Here is a 21,523-nt window from a genome sequence, read left to right on the forward strand (position 1 = left end):
AATAAGTCAGTCAGAAAAAGCTAAGAACCATATGATTTCACTCATATGTAGGATGTTAAAACCAAACCTCATATACACAGACACCAATATGGTGGCTACCAGAGGGAAGGTGAATGGGGGGCAGTAAAGGGTAAAGGGGGCCAAATATATGGTGATGGAAGATGATTTGACTTTGGCTGGTGGGTACACAATGCAATATACAGAACATGTATCAAAGGAATGTACACTTGAAACCTATAAAATCTTATTAACCAATGTCACCCCAACAAATTTAATAAAAAAGATATTTTAATGCAAAGATCAAAGCCATGGTATGGACAATAAAATGGAACTTCAGGGTCAGAGTTAATTAAAAAAAATCATAGATATTAAAAAACCTTACTCTTTGAAATCATATCGGTGAGAATAGAATGCTCTGAGCTATTCAGAGAAGCCACAACCACACCATCTAGTTCAGGTGCAATTTCTCACATCAGGGATCTTCCAGCAAAGAGGAGATACCACATTATACATTCATCTTAACTCTGTGGTTTCCAAGGACAGGAGCCCTTCCTATGTTGAGGACTGTTAAGCTTTTACTTATTGCCGTACTTTTCTTTGAACCTATTAAAACATTGCCTCATTTAAATTTTACCTAAACTCCCCCCTTCCCCAAAAGCCTGTAATAAGACTGTGCCTTTCTTTTTTTTTTGAGGCTGAACTTTGTTTCTCCTGTGAAGGAATAAGAGTTAAGCTCAGCTTTTGTTTTCAGATTTGAGAGATTTGATTGTATTTTAACATGTAAATGAGTATATATAGCAATGGAACCTTTTCAATTTTGTAGAAAGCTGTGTGATTATCCTCTAAGAAAGTGGTGCCTTATCCTTTTAAGGTCAGCAACAAGACCTTTGGTAAATCAGATTTCTTGGTTTCCTTTTTATTGCTAATGAATAAAAAATCAGATTTATTTTGCACCTTTGCCATATATTTGCTTCCAATCTTTTAAAAATTATGTTTTATCTAATGAATGCTTGTTCATTTAACAGCAATATCATCTAGTCTGAAAGGTTTAGTCTCATCTCTATGAGGCAGTAATGTTTCTAGGTGTTGAATGCCTTCTAAGACCAGTTGGTCTTGCCTAGAGCTGATTTAAAAAATCATTCTTTTAGGATTTTCCTCTCTGATATGCCCACTCTCTGATTTTATTATTCATATCAGATAAACTCATGCATATATTAAAGTAACAAAAATAGAAAACTGTTTTAATGGTTTAGATGGATTTTTTTCTAAGCAGCAGTTTGAGATTGTGCCTCTACTTATGTCATTTGTAACTTCAGCCATCTGTTGATCTTACATATGATGCATTCTAGGAATTCAGTCAAATAGCAAAAGATCTTGGTGCTTTCCATATCATTCAGGATTTCAGTAGTTATACAGGAATCGCAGTGGTCATGCCATGGAAATAAAGAAAATTAAGCAAAAATATGAAGACCTTTAAAACACACAGTGGCCAGATACAGAAAATACAGCATGGTGTGGTATTGTGTTTTTTTTTTTTTTCATAAGAGAGTTATATAGAGTGCTTTTTCTGTTGGAAGAGCTTCCCTAACTACTGTTTAGCCACACTTGCATAGGTATGTTCAATTTCTTTGTCTTCAGGACATGTGTGGGCAAATTCTTCACGGGCATAAGCATTGTGGAGATAGCGCCAGACTCCCGAGAATTCTGCTGGAATGTCAAAGTCACGGTATTTCTTGGCAGCAATCTAGGGTTTTGGAAAAAGCAGTTGGCAGTTAAAGGCATCAGTAACATGCCCAGTGTGCAGAAACATATTTCAAAAGTCAAGATCACTGTGGACATGCTATCTGCACAAAAAGTACTGCTAAATAAAATGAAAGAATCTTGAAATTACTACTTTAGTGTTTAGCGTACAAATGTAGACAAAGCTATATGCCTACAATCATATTTATATTACGTTGTATTTAATGTTTAGAAGAAGGGAGCAAAGAAAAAGAGCACATATCTCCCCATTAAACTAAGAGGTTGTTTAGGGTCCCAACTATGTCATTACTTTATGAATTCTATGTATCTGGCATAGGACATGAGATAGAATAAATTCTGTTCAATAAAAATTTGATGGTGAGTAAATTATCATAATAATATCAATAGCCCACATTATTTATCACTTGTTATGATCCAGACACCATTCTAAGCATTTAACATGTCCTAATTTATTTAATTTACTCAACAATTCTGTGAAATAGGTAATATTATTCTTTTAAAAAATATTTTAAAATTTATTTCAGAGAGGAAGAGAGAGGGAGAAAGAGATAGAAACATCAATGATGAGAGAGAATCATTGATCGGTTGCTTCCTGCATGCCCCACACTGGGGATCAGCCTGCAACTTCGGGCATGTGCCCTTGACCAGAATCGAACTTGAGACCCTTAAGTCTGAACACTGACGCTCTATCCACTGATTCAAACCGGCTAGGGCTGGGTAATATTATTCTTGTCTTATAGCCAAGACAGTGGAAAACCCCTGATATAGGGAGAAATAATACTTTTTTATGCTTTACAGGGGAGATCATGGATTTTACCTTTGAGGAGAGAAAAGATGTACACACTATGCATAATGATGATGCCAAAGCCATCATATAACAACCTCACACAGAATGGTCATGTGATTCATGCTGGCAACTCCCAAACCCAGCTCAAACCATTTAGGCTACCTTATGAATACTTACTTTAATAACGTTCAGCTTGGGTAACAAGCTGCAGTCAGCCAGTGTCAGATCATCCCCATCCAAGAACAATCTTCTGGAAACTGAGAGTTCCTCAGTACTGTCTGGATCAATTTCATCCAGAAGTGGGGTGTTTAAGTAGTCATCCAGACGCTTAAATTCTCTGAGCAGTGCTCTTTCAAAATCTGAGGCAATGAAGTCATAGGGTTACTTATAAATGTATTGTCTTCATGACTAAATACATTCTCAATATGCTTTTCACACATTTAAACATCTCTAGCTATACAGGCTCCATACACTGGCTCTTAAAAATCTAAATAGTTAACTAGAATGCTCAACTAGCCACTGATAAGACCGAGTACGATGTTTAATCAAATGATGAGTGGAAATATTTCTGGATTTTTCTTGAAGAGGTGCATTGGGAGGAGAGGCAGAGAGGGAAAAAGCAAGTGATATGTTATCCTTCAGCCCAGAAGAGTAAGAAAGTGGAATCAGAGACTAATAGCTCTCATGACTCAGAGGATAGTAAACTTCAAGAATGTTTGGGAGCCCTAGCCTACGTGGCTCAGTGGACAGAGTGTTGGCCTGCAGACTGAAGGGCCCCGGGATCAGTTCCGGTCAAGGTCACGTACCTCAGTTGCAGGCTCGATCCCTGGTGGTCAAGGCACGTGCAGGAGGCAACCAATTGATGTGTGTCTCTCACATCGATGTCACTCTCTCTCTGTCTTTCCCTTCCACTCTCTCTAAAAAAATCAATGGGAAAAAATATCCTTGGGTGAGGATTAACAAAAAAAGAAAAAAACAGAGAATGTTATGTGCTATGGTTTAAGAAACCTTAGTAAAAGTATGCAGGACTGGGAAAGTTCGGAGGGGGGCATCTAACAAATCGAGTCCTGCAGTTAGTTTACACCTGGCATGCCAATGCTCTAGATGAGCTACATTGGTAATTTCTATATTGAATCTTGGGCTCTAAATCTAATAAAACTTCATGCAAAGGAATTTCAGAAAAGAGAGCAGGGACTGAGAGGAAGGGTATTCTCCAACATATACTATATATTTTAAAAAATCCTATTTTAGCTGAGTGAGAATGAGCAAGTGAGTGAGAAAAACAGAGATTTAAAGAAAAGTTATCTTACTCTTATTTGCCTCCTTTTGTGTATTCTTAATATATGCAGAAAACTTGGCAAAGATGTTACTGCCCACATCAAAGGACTCCTTGTTCTTGGGACTCAAGCAAGGGTACCTTAAAAAGAAACATCACTGCAGTATCATTCACACATAAGGGGACAGAGACAAGGTGTCCTAGCTTGCATGCTACTGAGAATGAAGGTTTTGGAAATTGTGTTGGAAACTGAAGGTCCTGAGAATTCTCTCATTGGAAATACATATTTTCCCAATCTCAGAATAATTTAGTTTATAAAGTTCACTTGGAAACCAGTTGTCTGAAAGTCAAAGTTCATTTACCTATAGAAACAATGTTTCAAATGGTAATTAGGTTCCCACACTTGCTCCTGTAAGTCTCTTTGGCATTAGATATGGTGGTAATACATTTTCAAAGACATGGTAAGTAGTAGGAAAAAATATAGCTTCAAATATTGTAACTTATAAAACAAATGAAGGAATAAAGGGGATGGAGATGATGGAAAACAGTAGGCAAGATGTCCTCTTCTAAGTAATACAAAGATCATTTAGGATAATAAAAAAAATTAAGTGATAATTTCATTACATTTACAAATTAAATAAGGAAAAGCATATGATCACGAATAGATGCAGAAAAAGTATTCAATGAAAATCAATTCCTAATAATAAAACACCTCCTAGCAACTAGAAGTGGCCAGGCCAAATATTCATCTTCCTTGATTCCTCCCTTAATCTCCATCCCCACCGGATCCATTAGCAACTCCAGCCAGTTTACTTTTCCAAATGTACCCAGAATCTGTGCACTTCTCACCACCTCCACTGCCCACTTCTTGGTCCAAAGCCTATATTACTGCAACCGCCTGGTAACTATTCTCTCTATTCCTATGCTTGTCTCCCACACAACAGACTATTCTCTAACTGCTGTGAGAGCAGTCATGTTAAAATATGTCATGTGTGTCTCCCCTACACAATACCCTGCAATGTGCCCATCTCACTCAGACTCAGAGCTCAAGTCTTCACAGAGGTCTACAGGGACTGGTGGGATCTTGTGCCACTTTACCCCTCTGTTCTCATCTCTTCTTTTCTTCCTTACATACACTGAGTGGCCAGATTATTATAACTGGCCAGATTATTATGACCACCCCATCAGTACAGTGAAGTGAATTAGTTATTCAAATAATAACAATAATAATAATAATAAAACCTTGAGAGTATTTGCTTAGGAAGTTTTCAATATTCAGTATTTTTGGAAGTGTCAATGAAGTACTGATGGGGTGGTCATCATAATCTGGCCACTTAGTGTATTTCACTCAATACTGGATCATTTGCTGTTTTTCAAATAGGCCTGAGAGGCTTCCAACCCAGGGCATTTTCACTTGGTTTGCACTTAAATGGAGTGCCTTCCCTCATATATGCACATGATCTGCATCCTCTCTTCTTTCAGGTCTTTTTTTCTACTAGCTCTCTTGTGTGAGCCTTTCTCTGGCCACCCTAGCTAAGACTGCAACCTCTCCCCTGTCCCAAACACTCACTGTTTCCCTCCCTTGCCTCATTTTTTCTTAATATTTATCATCATCTAACGCAATTTATATCTGTTTTTTATCTTGATTATTTACTGTCTTCTCCAACTAGAATGTAAGGTCTACCAGGCCAGAGAGTTTTTGCCTGTTTTATTCACAAATGTGTCCCAAGTGCCTTGAATAGTACCCACTCCTTAATAAGTATTCAGTAACTATTTGTTGAATGATTACATGAATTCATTAATGTTGTTAACTTGATAAAAGGAATGCATCAAAACCTTTCAGCAAGCTTCATATAAAATGGTAAAATGTTTTGGGGAAGTGCAAATCAAAGCCATAATGAGATTATTACCTCACGCCTGTTAGAATGGCTATTATCAACAAGACAAGAAATAACAAGCTTTGGAGAGGATAGGAGGAAAGGGAACCCTCACACACTGCTGGTGGAAGAGGATGTGGAGGAAAGGGAACCCTTGTGCACTGCTGGTGGGAATGCAGACTGGTGCAGCCACTATGGGAAACAGTATGGAGGTTCCTCAAAAAATTAAAAATATAACTTACATATGACACAGCAATCCCTCTTCTGGGTATTTACCGCCCCCCCCCTCCAGATTTGAAGACATTTATTTGTAAAGATATATGTACTCCTATGTTCATTGCAGCATTATTCCCAATAGCCAAAACATGAAAACAACCTAAGTGTCCTTTTATAGATAATTGATGAAAAGCCTATGTTACATACTGGGTAGGGCAAAGTAGGTTTACAGTTGTTTGTATGAAAATAATACAATAATTAATAAATAATGATACAAGAATAAACTCTGTGATTCACATATAACTGTAAACCTACTTTTGCCCCACCCTGTATATACAGTGGAATAATACTCAGCCATAAAAGATGAAATACTGCCATGTGCAACATTGGTGGACTTTGAGGGTATTATGCTAAGTGAAACGTCAGAAGGAAAAGGACAAACTCATATGATTTCATTCATGGGATATATAACAAAAAAGAAAAAGAAACGAACAAACCAAAGACAACAAAAACAAACTCATAAATATGGACAACAGATTGGAGATTACCAGAGGGGAAAGAGTGTGGGTAGGGCAAAATGGATAAGGGGGTCAAATATATGGTGGTGGATGGAAACTAGACTTGGGTGGTGAGTACACTATAGTGTATACAGATATTGAATTACAATGTTGTACACCTGAAACTTGTATAATGTTATTAGCCAGTATTACCTCAAAAAATAACAAATATTTTTAAAAAGGTGATATATTCATGTTGTTGCACATAGCAAGATATCATTTTTTATTGCTGCATAATATTTCATTGTATACATATCACATCTTCTTTATCCATTTATCTATCTTTGGACATCTAGATTGGTTCTATATTTTGACAATTGTAAATAATGCTGCAATGAACATAGGGGTGCATACAAGGTGGGGCAAACGTAGGTGTACAGTTGTTCATAAGGAAAATAATGCAATCATTAATAAATAAACAATACATGAATAAACTGTGTTTCATGTATTCACAACTGTAAACCTACTTTTACCACACGTTGTATGTCTTTATGAATTAGTGTTTTACCATTTGTGACAACATGAGTGGATCTAGAAAGTATTGTGTTAAGTGAAATAAGTCAGGTAGAGAAAAACAAGTCCTGTATGGCTTCACTTATATATGAAATATAAAAATAAAAACAAACAAACAAAACAAAAACATATCTGTAGAAACAGACAAAAGGGTTACTAGAAAGGATGGGATGGAGGTATGGATGAAAAAAAGGAAGGGAAATATAGTCAATAATATTGCGATATGTTTACAGTGAGAGATGATTACTAGAATTAGCAATGTGATCACATTGTAAGGTATAAAAATGTTGAATGACTATATTACATATCTTAAACTGATATATAAATATAAGGTTCAATACCAACTATACTTAAATTTAAAAAAGAAAAAAAGATGAAACGTTAGAACTAATTTTTTAAAACCAGCCAAGAACAAGGATAATCATTATCACTACTGCTCTTTCAACATTGTGCTGAATGTACTAACCACTAAGACAAGAAAAAAATCACTCTACATGGTGACTCTAAAACCATTCATATTAAATTTAAGAACAAACAGAAACACCTAAAATTGCTATTACAGCTGATACTGTGTTTTGATCCTCCCCTGAGGATATGCTTATTTTTATTTTGTGTGTGTGTGTGTGTGTGTGTGTGTGTGAGAGAGAGAGAGAGAGAGAGAGAGAGAAACATCGATTGGTTGCCTCCCTTACTGCCCTGACAGGGATCGAACCCACAACCTAGGTATGTGCCCTGACCGGAATTGAACCTGCAACCTTTTTGGTGTTCGATGCCCCAACCAACAGAGCCACCCAGGCAGGGCAATAGCTGATATTGTTTTTGACATTCTAGCAAGTGGTGGAAAACACTATTTTAAAGCAATCACTATAAAAACTAGAAGAGAAGCAACAACATAATTGCATGCCTAGAAAAATCCAAGAAAGTATAGGAAAAAAATCACTAGAATTAATGAGCTATTTTGTTAAGGTGGCTAAATACAAATCAAACATTTAAAAAATTTTTCTTTATTGTTGAAAGTACTATTTATGTCCCCTTCCCCCCTCCATCCAACTCCCCCCCCCCCCAGCCTCCCCTGCAGTATTGTCTGTGTTCATGGGTTATATACCATTTGAATTTTGCTGCAGGGAATCTATTACATAGGAATAAAAACACTAGCACATAAGGACATATACACAAGGATGTTATTTATACCACTGTTTGTAGTGGTAAAAAAAAACTGGAAGGAAAAGGAATGTCCATCAGTAAAGGAATAGTTTAGCAACTTGTAGCACATCTGTGACATGGACTATTATGCAGACATTAAAATGAATGAAATCTAAACCAGTAGAGTTGAAGGATGTTACAATGTTCTTTGAAGTGAGATGAGCAAGATGCAATATTTAGAAATTATGCTTATTATTATTATTATGCTTATGCGAACCTAGAAAAAGGTATGGAAAGATACACAATTGTTCTTTTGTTGTTGTTTTTTTCCACTAGTTACCTTTGGGAGCAAGAAAAAATTAGGGAGCAGAGAATGTTAGGGAAGAAGTAGTAGAGGAAGATGGCAGAGGAGTAAAGAACAAAATAAGACTCAATAGGTACAGGACAAACTTGGAGCAGGTGCTTAAATCTAAGAAGCCATCAATAATTGATGAAAGAGACCTAATATAGTCACACAGAGGAGAATCTAGAATAGTGGTCTTAGTTTCTTATATAAGTAGAATAATGGACTGATAGAACCTTTTGTTTACCATATCTATATCTATATCTATATCTATATCTATATCTATATCTATATCTATCTATCTATCTATCTATCTATCTATCTATCTATCTATCTGAGACTTCATTTTTTAGAGCAGTTTTAAATTCACAGCCAGACTCCTTGCCAGTGGAAACTGAGATAATAAATGAGTGTTGTTTTAAAATACTGAGTTTGCAGTAATTGGTTGTACAGCAATAAAAAAATAAATACAGCAGACTTCCTGTTTCCAGGCACTATCCTGTGTAGGCAGATATATATAACTTCCATTCAAGTGTAGACAGTGCAGTTCTGGCCTCTGGCTAACTGTGAGAGCTGTTTCCTGACCTCCAGCCCTTGTGTTGGGCATGTTCTACCTCATGCCATCAGTGATGTGAAAGCCTAGTCATGATCAGTAATAACACAGTGTTATTACTCCATGCTCTTACTCTTCCCCAACCTTGGGCTATTTCTCTATTTCTAGACCAAAGAGAATTTGCTTTCTTATTTTAAGTATGCTATGTATTTAAAAATAATTTGAAATGTTCTATCTATAGTGTTTGTGTATTTAAAGTTGAAGGGGGAAATTGAGGCATAATCTTTTTCAACCTGTAGAGCTAAGAGATCAGACTGAATAATGAAAGAAGATCATTCATTGAAGATCTTCCGAGGGCTCTCCAACAAAAAAGTCTGATTTTTATCAGTACAAATGCTCCCAAGCTTCATTATGGACTAGATAAGGAGGCTGAAATTAAATGTGGCCCACATTTACCTGCCGTTCCCAGGTTTCCAAGTCTGTTCTTTGCCCTTTCCTAATATACTACCTGCATCCATCAAGTATTAATGGTTTTACGTACATTAAATAAATAATTCTGCAGTAAAGTTTTCTAATCATGTGTGGAGTGATCAAGGGGGACTTTTGCAAGTCTTATAGAAATATAACAAAAGACAGGTCTGACATTAAACAAGAGTGAGCTGTCTAGAACTAAGAATGCTCAATCTGCAATAAATAGGCCAATAAAACAAATGGTCTCAAGAACAATAATACCCTGTAAAATGCTGTACCTTGGAGGAGCCAGTGTCTGCTCTAGAAACTCCTCAATCTTAATGAAGTCTGTTTTCAACTCCTTGTTATACAGCAGGAAGGGAGGATTGGCACCCGGAGCTAAGTCCTTCAGCTCTTCCGGCTTTCTGTGATTATTAAAAATAAGCAGAGTTAGGCCTGTAGATCAGGCACACAGCATACACACACTAACACTGTATGGCTACCTGCTGATTTCAATCTTTCGAATGAAACCTGTCCTGATTTCTCTTACCTGGTCATGTCAACAGTAGTCACATTGAATTTAACTCCTTTAAGCCAGAGGATCATGAAAAGGCGTTGGCAAAAAGGACAGTTTCCAATACTCTCCCCATCACTTCCAGCCTATTAAGATAAAGAAAGGCCTCATTCATTCATTTGCTCAACAAGTATGTATTGAGTGCCTACTGGGAAATGAGCTAGTTGCTAGAGACAAAGTTAAAAATACTTAATCTTATGGATTCTATCATTAGTGGGCAGAGAGAAACAATGAATCAAATAATCTCATTGTATGTAAAATTACAAGTGTGATGACATCATCATCATCATCATAAAGTATATATAGTACCAAGATTTTTATAACCATTTCCTACAACAGACATTTTAAATATTCCAAAATTTTTGCTACTCTACTTCAGCAACAAATATTTTTTGTCATATAACTTATTGTACCTCTGAGATTATATCTTTAGAGTTAATCTTTAAAATGGGAGTGCTGAGTAAAAAGTATGTATATTTTCCAATTTTGATAGATCTTGCCAAATTTCTTTCCTGAAAGGTATTCCATGTGTTCATTGGCTATTTGATTTCCTTATTTTATGAAGTGTTCATGAAAATCTTACATTTTTCTATTAAGGTGATGACTTTTTGCTTATCAATTTGGAAAAATTATTTGTATACTAGAGATAGTAACTGTTTTAGTACACATTACAGGTAATTTTACAAATGCATGTCTCATGTAAAATTTAAATTTTACATAAAATCCATCATTCTTTTCCTCTATGCAGTCTGGTTTTTCTGATATGTTTATAAAATATATATATATATATATATATATATATATATATATAATTTTTTTCAAGATTACAAAATTTACTTTGTTATTTTTTAAATAAAGATGTTCTCTTGTGTTTTTTTCTAGTACCTTTACAGTTTAATATTTGCATTTGTTTAATCTATTTGGAACTCATTTTGGTAAAAGAAGTGTAGAGGGACTCCAGCTTTATTATTTTTACAAATAATTAATAGTTGTCTTAACACCAGTTGTTAAAACCACTTCATTGCCCAGTGGTGTGGTGCAGTGGTTGAGTGTCAACTTATGAACCAGGAGGTCATGGTTAAATTCTCGGTCAGGGCACATGCTTAATCCCTAGTGTGGGGCGTCCAGGAGGCAGCCGGTGTGTGTTCTATCTCATCGTTGATGTTTCTATCTCTCTCTCCCTTTCTCTCTGAAATCAATAAAAATATATTTATAAAAAAACCCACTTTGTAAGCTGTATAATTGTCTAACCATTATGCTGTACACCTGAAATATATAATAATAATAATAAACCCCATCCTTCTCCCACTGATTGAAAACAACACACTTTCAGCTTTGAAATTTTATATACACTTGCGTTTATCTGTGGACTCTATTTTTCATTCATTCATTCGTTTTCCCAATAAATATTTACTGAAGAAATAATTATGTTTTTAACATAGAATAGACATTATATATGCAAAAACAGATATTAAAATAAAAAATAGTCTCCCAAAATCACACTGGTTTAAACTGAGATAAAGCCTTTGAAAAGTCTTTGAAGGAAGGACATGCATGTTATGAGAATGTGTAAGAGAGAAATATAGTTTATATGGGGTTTGTCAGGGAGGCGTTTTCTGAGGAAGTGGCATTTTATTTTTTAAACACTTTATAGAAGCTATATAGATAGTAAATAAGGGCATGAAAAGATATTCAGCATCATTGGTCATTGGGAAAAATGAAACCCACAATGGATTGCCATTACACACACATTAGAATAGCTGAAATTAAAAAGACTGGCCATACCAAGTATTGTGCATATATACATATGAGTTTTTTTGATTTATCTCATCCAACCCTCCCTCCCACCTGCCCTCTGAGATCTGTCAGTCTGTTCCAAGCTTCCACATTGATGGTCTTATTTTTTTTTTGTCAGTTTATTTTGTTCATTAGATTCCACATGTAAGTGAGATCATGTGATATTTGTCTTTCTCTGACTGGGCTATTTCACTTAGCATAATAATTTCTAGGCCCCTCCATGCTGTTGCAAAAGATAAGAGATCCTTTTTCCATCTGCATAGTATTCCATTGTGTAGATGTACCACAGCTTTTTTACCCAGTAATCTACTGATGGGCACTTGGGCTGTTCCCAGATCTTAGCTATTGGTAAGTTGTGCTGCTATGAACATAGGGGTGCATATATTCTTTCTGGTTGGTGTTTCAGGATTCCTAGGATATATTCCCAGAAGTAGGATTTCTGGGTCAAATGACAGTTTCTATTTTATGCAAATTATACCTCAATAAAATGTATTAAAATAGAGATGTTCAAAAAGAGGAAAAAAACCCCTCAAATAAATAATTATGAAGGGTTTGCAGACATTGCAATGACAAAGGTAAGGGTATGGACATGGAAGGAGGTGCCTGAGAGATGGTGAAGAATGAGATCACTGGAGGGGAGGAAGTCAAGGATCTGAGAGACCATAGTATTGGAAGGGTTATTTGTGTAGATATTAAAGTCACCAAGAATTAGGAATAGTGTTGAAGAGAGTGACAATGATCCAGGAGCTAAAATCTTCGAGAAATAAGGGATAATGACCAGGGGTTTGGATGATTACTATAACAAGGAGGGGTAATGAGTGGTGTAGTCTGATTTTCTGAGAGTCAACCTAGGTATTTCTCTGGATGGAGGTGCCAGAATGGTCTGAAAACAGGAATGAGGAGCAAGGATACCTAAAGAACACCCATCCCATCTCCAGGCACAGTGGCAAGAGGAATGAGGAAGAAAAGGCAGCCACTTTCTTGAGAGGATTATAGCTGATGTAGCGTTCTCATGGGAGATCCAGGTTTTAAACACCTCAATCTTGCCTGGCCAGCAAACTTGCCATAGCTCAGTGGTGAGTGTTGACCTATGAACCAGGAGGTCATGGTTCGATTCCTGGTCAGGTCACATGCCCAGGATGCAAGCTCAATCCCCAGTGGGGGATGTGTAGGAGGCAGCTGACCAATGATTCTCTCTCATCAATGATGTTTTTATCTCTCTTCTTCTCTGAAATCAATAAAATTATATTCAAAAAATAAAATAAACAATGTCCCAAACTAAATTCTTTCCCTGTTCTTTACTCCATACACTGACCTACTTTTTCTTTAAGGCTCCTAATTCAGTGAAAGTCACTATCATTTGGTATGGACTGAATTGTGTCCGCCCTCCGCCCCCATTCATATGTTGAAACTCTAACATTCAGTGTGATCATATTTGGAGGTGAGGTCTTCGGGAAGTAATTAGGTTTACATGAGGGCATGAGGATGGTTCTTTTTTATTTTTATTTATTGCTTAAAGTATTACAAAGAGTATAACATATGTCTCTCCCCCCCTTGACATTCCCCCGGCCTCCCCTATCTCCCAGTGTCTTATGTCCATTGGTTATGCTTATATGCATGCATACAAGTCCTTCGGTTGATCTCTTACCCCGCCCCTCACCTCCCAACCCTCCACAGCCTTCCTGCTGTAGTTTCACAGTCTGTTCGATGCTGCTCTGCCTCTGTATCTATTGAGGATGGTTCTTTTTTTTTTTTTTTTTTTTTTTTTTTTTTTTTTAAATATATTAAAATTTTTATTTTTTTTTTTATTTTTTTTTTAATTAAATCTTTATTGTTCAGATTATTACATTTGTTCCTCTTTTTTCCCCCCATAACTCCCCTCCTCCCAGTTCCCGCCCCACCCTCCGCCCTCACTCCCCACCCACTGTCCTCATCCATAGGTGCACGATTTTTGTCCAGTCTCTTCCCGCATCTCCCACACCCCTTTCCCCCCCAAGAATAGTCAGTCCATTCCCTTTCTATGTCCCTGATTCTATTATAATCAACAGTTCATTCTGTTCATCGGATTATTTATTCACTTGATTCTTAGATTCACTTGTTGATAGATGCATATTTGTTGTTCATAATTTGTATCTTTACCCTTTTCTTCCTCTTCCTCTTCTTAAAGGATACCTTTCAGCATTTCATATAATCCTGGTTTGGTGGTGATGAACTCCTTCAGCTTTTCCTTATCTGTGAAGCTCTTTATCTGACCTTCAATTCTGAATGATAGCTTTGCTGGATAAAGTAATCTTGGTTGTAGGTTCTTGGTATTCATCACTTTGAATATTTCTTGCCACTCCCTTCTGGCCTGCAAAGTTTCTGTTGAGAAATCAGCTGACAGTCGTATGGGTATTCCCTTGTAGGTAACTGAGTTTCTTTCTCTTGCTGTTTTTAAGATTCTCTCTTTATCTTTTGCTCTTGGCATTTTAATTATGATGTGTCTTGGTGTGGTCCTCTTTGGATTCCTTTTGTTTGGGGTTCTCCGCGCTTCTTGGACCTGTAAGTCCATTTCTTTCACCAGGTGAGGGAAGTTTTCTGTCATTATTTCTTCAAATAGGTTTTCAATATCTTGCTCTCTCTCATCTTCTGGCACCCCTATAATTCTGATGTTGGTACGCCTGAAGCTGTCCCAGAGGCTCCTTACACTATCCTCGCATTTTTGGATTCTTTTTTCATTTTGCTTTTCCGGTTGGGTGTTTTTTGCTTCCTCGCATTTCAAATCATTGACTTGATTCTTGCGCTCCTCTGTTCTGCTGTCGGGAGTCTGTATAATATTCTTTATTTCAGTCAGTGTATGCTTAATTTCTGAGGATGGTTCTTATGTTGGTATTATGCCTGAATAAGAAGAGACCAAAACACACACTCTCTCTCTCTCTTTCTCTCTCCCCTCCAATTCAAGAAGGCAGCTACCTATAAGCCAGGAAAAAAGTTCTCACCAGAAACCAACCATGCTGGCATCTGGATCTGGGACATACAGCCTCTATAACTGTGAGAAATAAATGTCTGCTGTTGTAGCCACCCAGTTTATGGTATTTTGTTATGGCGGCCTGAGCAGACAAGACATTATCCACCCAGGAGACCAAACTAGAAACTCGGTAATAATCCTTTTGTTTCACTCTGAATATTTACTAATTCTTGTCAGTTTTTACCTATAAATATTTCCAAATAAGTGCAGTTCTCACATTTTCCATGGCTATTATGTCATTCATTCATTCATTCATTCATTCATTCATTCAATGTTTATTTGATGCTTACTATGTCCAACGCTAGCTTTCCAAGCCCAACCCATCAGCCTCTCTTCATCTCTTGAATCTATATTTCCTCTTTTGCCTCAGTCTGTAGAAGGAAATAAAAGCGACTTCATCTTACAGCAGCTCTGATCTGTCATTTCTACTAGTACTATTAAGGCCTGAGAAGCCATGAGCATAATTCTAGTTTTTAGGTAAATTTTCCTTTCCCTGGCAGTGGGTGCGACACAGAAAATCATGTTTATTGTTGCTCTTTGTGATGTCACGAAGAGGTATGGGAAATAGCCACCAACCTTGGCAGCTGGTTTCTTTTGTAACAGAAGTCAGACTGAGGATGCAGTCACAACTAGTGTTAGTGAGTGGAAACATGATTAGGGGTGGGAAGCAGGAAGAAAAATGGCCTCTGATAATAGATACAGCAGGAAGGGTGGACCGCCTTTGGCAAAAGGAAAGGCAAAAACAGTGAAGTGGGGGGGGGGAATGCAGCAAAGTTTTACAGGAAAACTGTAGTTTTTTTTCTTGTTTATAATATGCTGATTTAAAGTGCCATCACATAAAATTTTAGGATGTAAATTTCCTAGCCTGATTGATGAATTATCTACCTCTTAAGTGTCGTTAGCTGGCAAAGCCAGGACATGGTCATTTACTGAAACAACTTATTTCTTTGTGATCTAAGTTTCTAAACATAAAATATAATAATAGCCACAATACCTGACATTTATTAAGTGTTAACTATGTTAACAACTCCTCTGTTTTACATAACTGTTTTATTTAATCCTCACATTGAAGATGATCCTGTGTGGTAGGTTCTGTTGTTACTCATGTTTTACAGATGAGGAAATTGAAACTCAGAGAAGCTGACTTGTTTAAGTACCCTCATTTAGACAAGAGTTGATGACATATGTATTCTTTTTTATAAAAATATGTTTTTATTGATTTTAGAGCGAGGGAGATAGGGATAGAAACATCAATGATGAGAGAGAATTATTTATCAGCTGCCTCCTGCACTCCCCACACTGGGGATCGAGCCCGCAATCTGGGCATGTACCCTGACCTTCTGATTCATAGGTCAACACTCAACTACTGAGCCACACCAGCTGGGTGACATATGTACTCTTTTCATGTAGCAAATCCAGGACTATCTACTCCAGAACTTATATTCTTTAATGCAGCTTTCTCTCATCTAATAGTTTTGTTGGATTTAAAAAAATTAATTGGTTGTTATGTTAGTTCTAAGAGAGTTTGAAAATGGTCTGAACATTCAGAGTAGAGTATCATCTCTTTCTTCTTTCCCACATAGACAACATGTTTTAGACAAACATTACATATAGAATTTTTGCCAAATGTTAGATGCTATCATGTTATGTACAGACCTACTAAAAGTTAATTTTAGACTGTTTGGTAGAAAACACAAAAACTTCATTTAACAATGAACAACAAACCAGTAAGATAAATGCTGCAGTTAGATAAAATAAAATGTGTTAGAAAACCTTTTGTTTTTAGTATCTGGATATAAATCTTGCCCAAATCATACAGAGCTGCAAGGCAATGTTTCATTGACTATATGGAACACATAGGTGATGTGATATAAATTCTTAATTATGATAGGGAAGTGCTTAATCTCTTACAGGAATCTCATCAGGGCCTGGGGAAGAAGTTGTGGTAGGGTTTTTAAGCTACAACCAAAGGTATCTGGGGAAATCACAGACTCACTTAATCTTTAGAACGATACCTCATTATCTATAAATGAGATACCACTGGTGAAGAGCAGTGCTTTTAAAAGTTACTCATCAATATTTTTCATCCCTCTCAATTTCTGTGTCCCCTTCCACCATCTTCTATTAAACTTCTAGATGTCTGAGGATCACATCTTAAAGCAAAGCAAAACAAAAACCTGGACCAGATGATACTCAAGATTCTACCAGGAAACCTTTCGTCTGTATCAGTGTCATTAGATAAGCATATACCTAAAGGATTCCATCTGATGAAATTCTGGAAAATTTTTGAAAAACTTGCCAAATTGAAAACAATCAAATAAGATTAGACATAGCTATTTTATTTTTTAAATTAAATTTAAATTTACCCATCACCTTTTATCCCCTTTATGCCCTCTACCACCTCCCCTCAACCTCCTTCATCCCGTAATCACCACACTGTTGTCCACAGACATAGCTATGCTAAGGAATTGGAATCCTGTCCACAGACATAGCTATGTATGCTAAGGAATTGGAATCCTGTCACACTGGCCATGTGACTTTGCATGAAGTTAGTTTCTCTTTGCTTTAATTTCTGTATCCATAAAATATGGTTACTAATAAACCACTTAGCACAGTGCCTGCCATATAGTAAATAAGTGCTTAGTTATTTTAACCTGAAAGTTATTATTTAACTCAGCATTTGTTCATCCAAAATATGCTTTCCTAACTTCTCCTGTCCAGACTACCATCCAAATATGGGCAAACTATGAAGATAAACACACAGATCAATGGCAACCACTGGTTATGGTGTGATTAGATTGAATACACTGTTTAGATAAAAGAAGCACTTTTGTTATCCTATGAAAAGACATTACCTCTGGTTTGGAATTGGTATATGTGAAAGGCCAGTTAGAAAATTAAGGCTTATTTATATCATTTCTGAGCAGTCACATGTTTTGCTAGAATCCAGAGATAGGACAAGTAGTTCTTATGCTCCATGGTCCAGCGATCATTTGTTTGGATTGCTTTGCAATGCAAGAATTCAAGGGTTTCTCTACCACAATTTTGAAAAGGAAGGTTGATTATTTCTTTGGTGTATATATACAACCAGTTGTTAAAAATTTTTAAATGATTGGAAAAATATTACTTTGGCTAACTGAAGTTTAAGCTAACATTTGGTAAGCATACGTTATTTTATGTCTTTGTATGCCATCGAGGGGCTATATAGTTTTAGAGGTAAGTTACTTATACTTTATTACCTGAGCTTACTAATCTAGAAATGGTGACACTATTGCTACAATGATGAATACTGTTACCACTATTATTACTGATCTACTATCACTACTAATACTATAGCTCCTAAGTTTTTGGTAGCACTAAATGAGACAATATATGTAAGTTGTTAAAAAGCATCAAGCATGATATAAGAGTTTGTTACCATTAGCATCCCGAATACCTCCAATAGTCAATGAAAGTATAGAGAACAAATAGTTAATATAAGCAAGGATTTAGGAAATTATGTAATTTCTACTTGGAATAACCCACGCACAATTATTTCTCTTTTTCTCTTGATGAGTTAATTTAGAAACACATGTTCCTTTCTCCTGCTTTAGGGGTTTTCCAAAGGGCTTTTCTGAAAAGTTAAGGCCAAAAAAAAAAAAAAAGCACCACCAAGGCAGACCATAAAGGTAACGTAGCATGCTGAAATGCCTCCTTCTCACATAACAGGCACACAGACCCTTGGCTTTGTCCTCCTATAGTGTCCATGTGGGCCTGCTGTGATGTTTGTCCATGGTGGGAGCATTTTAGAAAGCTCTGTCTGGGCCATGCGTGGGAATGGGGCTCTCCGGCTATTCTTGCACCTCTTCTCCCCCCATTCAGGCCTTCTAAAACCTATCGCATAAAACACAGTGTGAGAGCTGGAAAACTCTTACAGATCATTTTGTCAGCCTCCTGCATGGCATAGATGGAGAGAGTGGAGAGGGAGGAAGGGGTTTGGCCAAGGTTACATAGGAAACTACTAAGAATACAATTTAGTTGCTCTGACTACCAAGCAGTCTAGTGTTCCTTCCACTATGTCTCCGTGCCTTTTCCAGGTGAGATGTTTTCCTGTTGTTATCTAAGAACAACCACACACCCAGGCATCCTTCTGGGACTCAGAATAGAACTACAATTATAAAATTCTTTCCTATCTCTAGCTCAAATGATGCCCTTTTAAGATGAAGCTGAGGCCCAGGGTCAAGAAAGAAAATATTCTGTTGTTATAGCTAGAAAACTTACCTTCACGAAAAGCTCAATCTCAGGATCTGCTTGAATGTTGGGCCTCAGGCCTGCCATCTTTCTGTTTTCACTGCTAGTTGGCAGCCCCTGACTCCTGCACAGACCACAGCACTTGTGAACTTCTTTCTTCCAGTTTCACCCAAAGGCTCAAATACAGTTGGTGCTTTAAGAGAAGAGCCCAGTTTTTAATGGAGTGAGTCAGAGCTGGGGCCAAATTTTCTTCTCAAGAGGTGGGAGGCCGAGAATTCTAGATGCTTGAGAGCACCTCTTGAATTTGTTTTCCTTCTTCCTCTTGACCTATCATTTGAATCAAGGAGGAGCCAAAGGGGTGTGTTTAAACTGGCTAGCTAGCAAGATGAGGGTGTTCCCACCGATGTTTCAACGCCATGAGTCAGCAGAGGAGAAACAAACACACACAAACACACACATGCAGTTCTGGCTTCTATATATCAAGTACACCAGATGTTCTCTCGAGCCTCCCTTTGAGTCCTGGGCTCTATGCCCAGAATATGGCCTCTTATTACTGTTCCTGTAACCTGACAGCAACAGAATGCTCTTCCAGGAAAAGGACCAGAAGTGACTTGGGTTTTATCATTGAAAAGGATGTTTATCTAACAATACTGACTAAAAGGGGGTTATAAAAGTGTATGTACTTCATCAAATGTCCCCCACCCCCGATTCTACTGCTTCCACTGTGAGATTTCCCTTCTGGGTTGCAAATTTCACTTCTCTCTTCTTACCCAGGGAATGTTTGCTGGGGAGGTTAAGTCTGGGGGACATCTTCTGAATGTCCCACCTCATTCTTTATCTGGGAAGTGTGGACTGGGACGGATCATTCCTTGCTTTGGCATCTGTGTTAGGAACCACAAGCAGTTGTGTATCTCTGCTTGGCAACCCTGGGAACAGCAGTAAAATATCCAAACATCACTCAGCAACTGCAGTGCTTCTAGAAGCTGTGTTTTCTGCCTGCCAGGAAGGGGGGCGGGGGTGGTGGTGCTGGATTAATGCACCTTTCTGGTAGGAAGAATCTCTGATTAGAGCCAAAGTGAACATAGATCCACCAGTTGGACACCTTCGTGACCCTCTTTCTACAACAAGAAGTATTTCCCCTGCTCATATAGGCTGTACATGCACCTGCCATGGACCTCATGTAAGATTTTACAGAAGGGGCTCTTGACAAAACCCATCTGTGCACACCGGCAGGTTCCATGTCAGGAGTGGCTGAGATGAGGTGGGTGTCCTTCAGGGCACGGGACCTGATGGTTTCCCAAACGGCTGATAAATGAGAGGGAAGTGGTGGTAGACGTCTGCTGAGTCATCCTTGAGGGCGAGTCTAGGACTGGCTGTTTGGCAGGACCTGGGGGATGCTTTGGTCATATTTTTACTCTGTTCATTCATTCTTTTATTCCAAAGTCAATCAATAAATGCTTACTTTGTGCCAGGATGCTGATCCACTCGCTGCGATTGGCAGCACAGGGGACAGTAAGTTCGGGAGGACAACAGGAATTCAACTTGAAGCATGCTGAGTGGGAGGCATCCTCACTCTTCCCCATTCCCTGAATCCAATCAGTGCAAAATCTTGTCACTGCTGCCTCCTGGGTATTTTTAAATCCCACCCACTTCTGTTTGCCTGCCACTGCTACTCCAGATTTCAAGCCAGAATCATTCTTTTTTGGTGATTAAAAAAAAAATTTATTTTAGAAGATCCAAATCATTGCTAGGCCCTCAGTCCTCATGGGAAAAGCACCACTCCCACCATCACCACAGCAGCAGCAGCACCAACAACATACAACAGCCCAAGGAGCTCTGTATGATGTCTAATAAACTGTCAAAGTGATGAACTATTTTTTCTTTATTTTATTTTATTTTGTTTTTCCCATCACCATTTATCCCCCCATATACCTCTTCCACTTCCAGACCCCTCCCCTGACAGTCACAATACCATAAATTCTTTCTCTTCTTTTTCTCAATCCCTCTAACCCCCCAACACTCCCTCCCGCTAGAGCTGTCTGCCTGCTCTCTATCTATGAGTCAGTCTCTATTTTGTTTCTTAGTTCAGTTTGTTCATTAAATTCCACATATGAGTGAAATCATATGATACTTGTCTTTCTCTGACTGGCTTATTTCACTTAGCATAATATTTTCCAGATCCATCCAGGCTGTTGCAAAGGGGAAAATTTTCAACCTTTTTAAGGCCGAGTAGTATTCCATTGTGTAAATGTACCACAGCTGTTTTATTCATTCATCTACTGATGGACACTTGGCTGCTTCTGAATCTTTTTCCTCTGCTTTTCAGGATATTTAAAAAAATCTCATTTGGAGATATAATTTACACACCATAAAATTGACTCATTTTAAGTGTACACCTTTAAGGATTCTTTTTTTAAAATATATTTTATTGATTTTTTA

At 37.5% G+C, this 21,523-nt stretch overlaps 1 protein-coding gene across 1 annotated transcript; it reads right to left on the reverse strand.

The window, feature by feature from the left end:
- Positions 1-239: 239 nt before the first annotated feature.
- CLIC2 (chloride intracellular channel 2) lies at positions 240-19,425 on the reverse strand. The gene is made up of 6 exons (XM_081115001.1): positions 19,115-19,425; positions 10,027-10,136; positions 9,776-9,901; positions 3,859-3,965; positions 2,726-2,907; positions 240-1,744 (listed from the first exon to the last, which is right to left on the reverse strand). Exons 1-6 carry the CDS (start codon positions 19,169-19,171, stop codon positions 1,589-1,591), a joined length of 738 nt encoding a protein of 245 aa, XP_080971127.1. The 5' UTR covers positions 19,172-19,425; the 3' UTR covers positions 240-1,588.
- Positions 19,426-21,523: the final 2,098 nt, after the last annotated feature.

This window comes from Myotis nattereri (assembly GCF_964212035.1).
Source record: "Myotis nattereri genome assembly, chromosome: X".
Lineage (NCBI taxonomy): Eukaryota > Metazoa > Chordata > Mammalia > Chiroptera > Vespertilionidae > Myotis > Myotis nattereri.

Excerpts from the sequence above, each read along its gene's own strand:
- CLIC2 (XM_081115001.1), bottom strand. The coding sequence starts at position 19,171 with ATGGCAGGCCTGAGGCCCAACATTCAAGCAGATCCTGAGATTGAGCTT. Across the intron at positions 10,137-19,114 it reads AGATTGAGCTTTTCGTGAAG|GCTGGAAGTGATGGGGAGAG; the intron begins GTAAGTTTTCTA and ends TTATCTTAATAG. Across the intron at positions 9,902-10,026 it reads ACTACTGTTGACATGACCAG|AAAGCCGGAAGAGCTGAAGG; the intron begins GTAAGAGAAATC and ends TAATAATCACAG.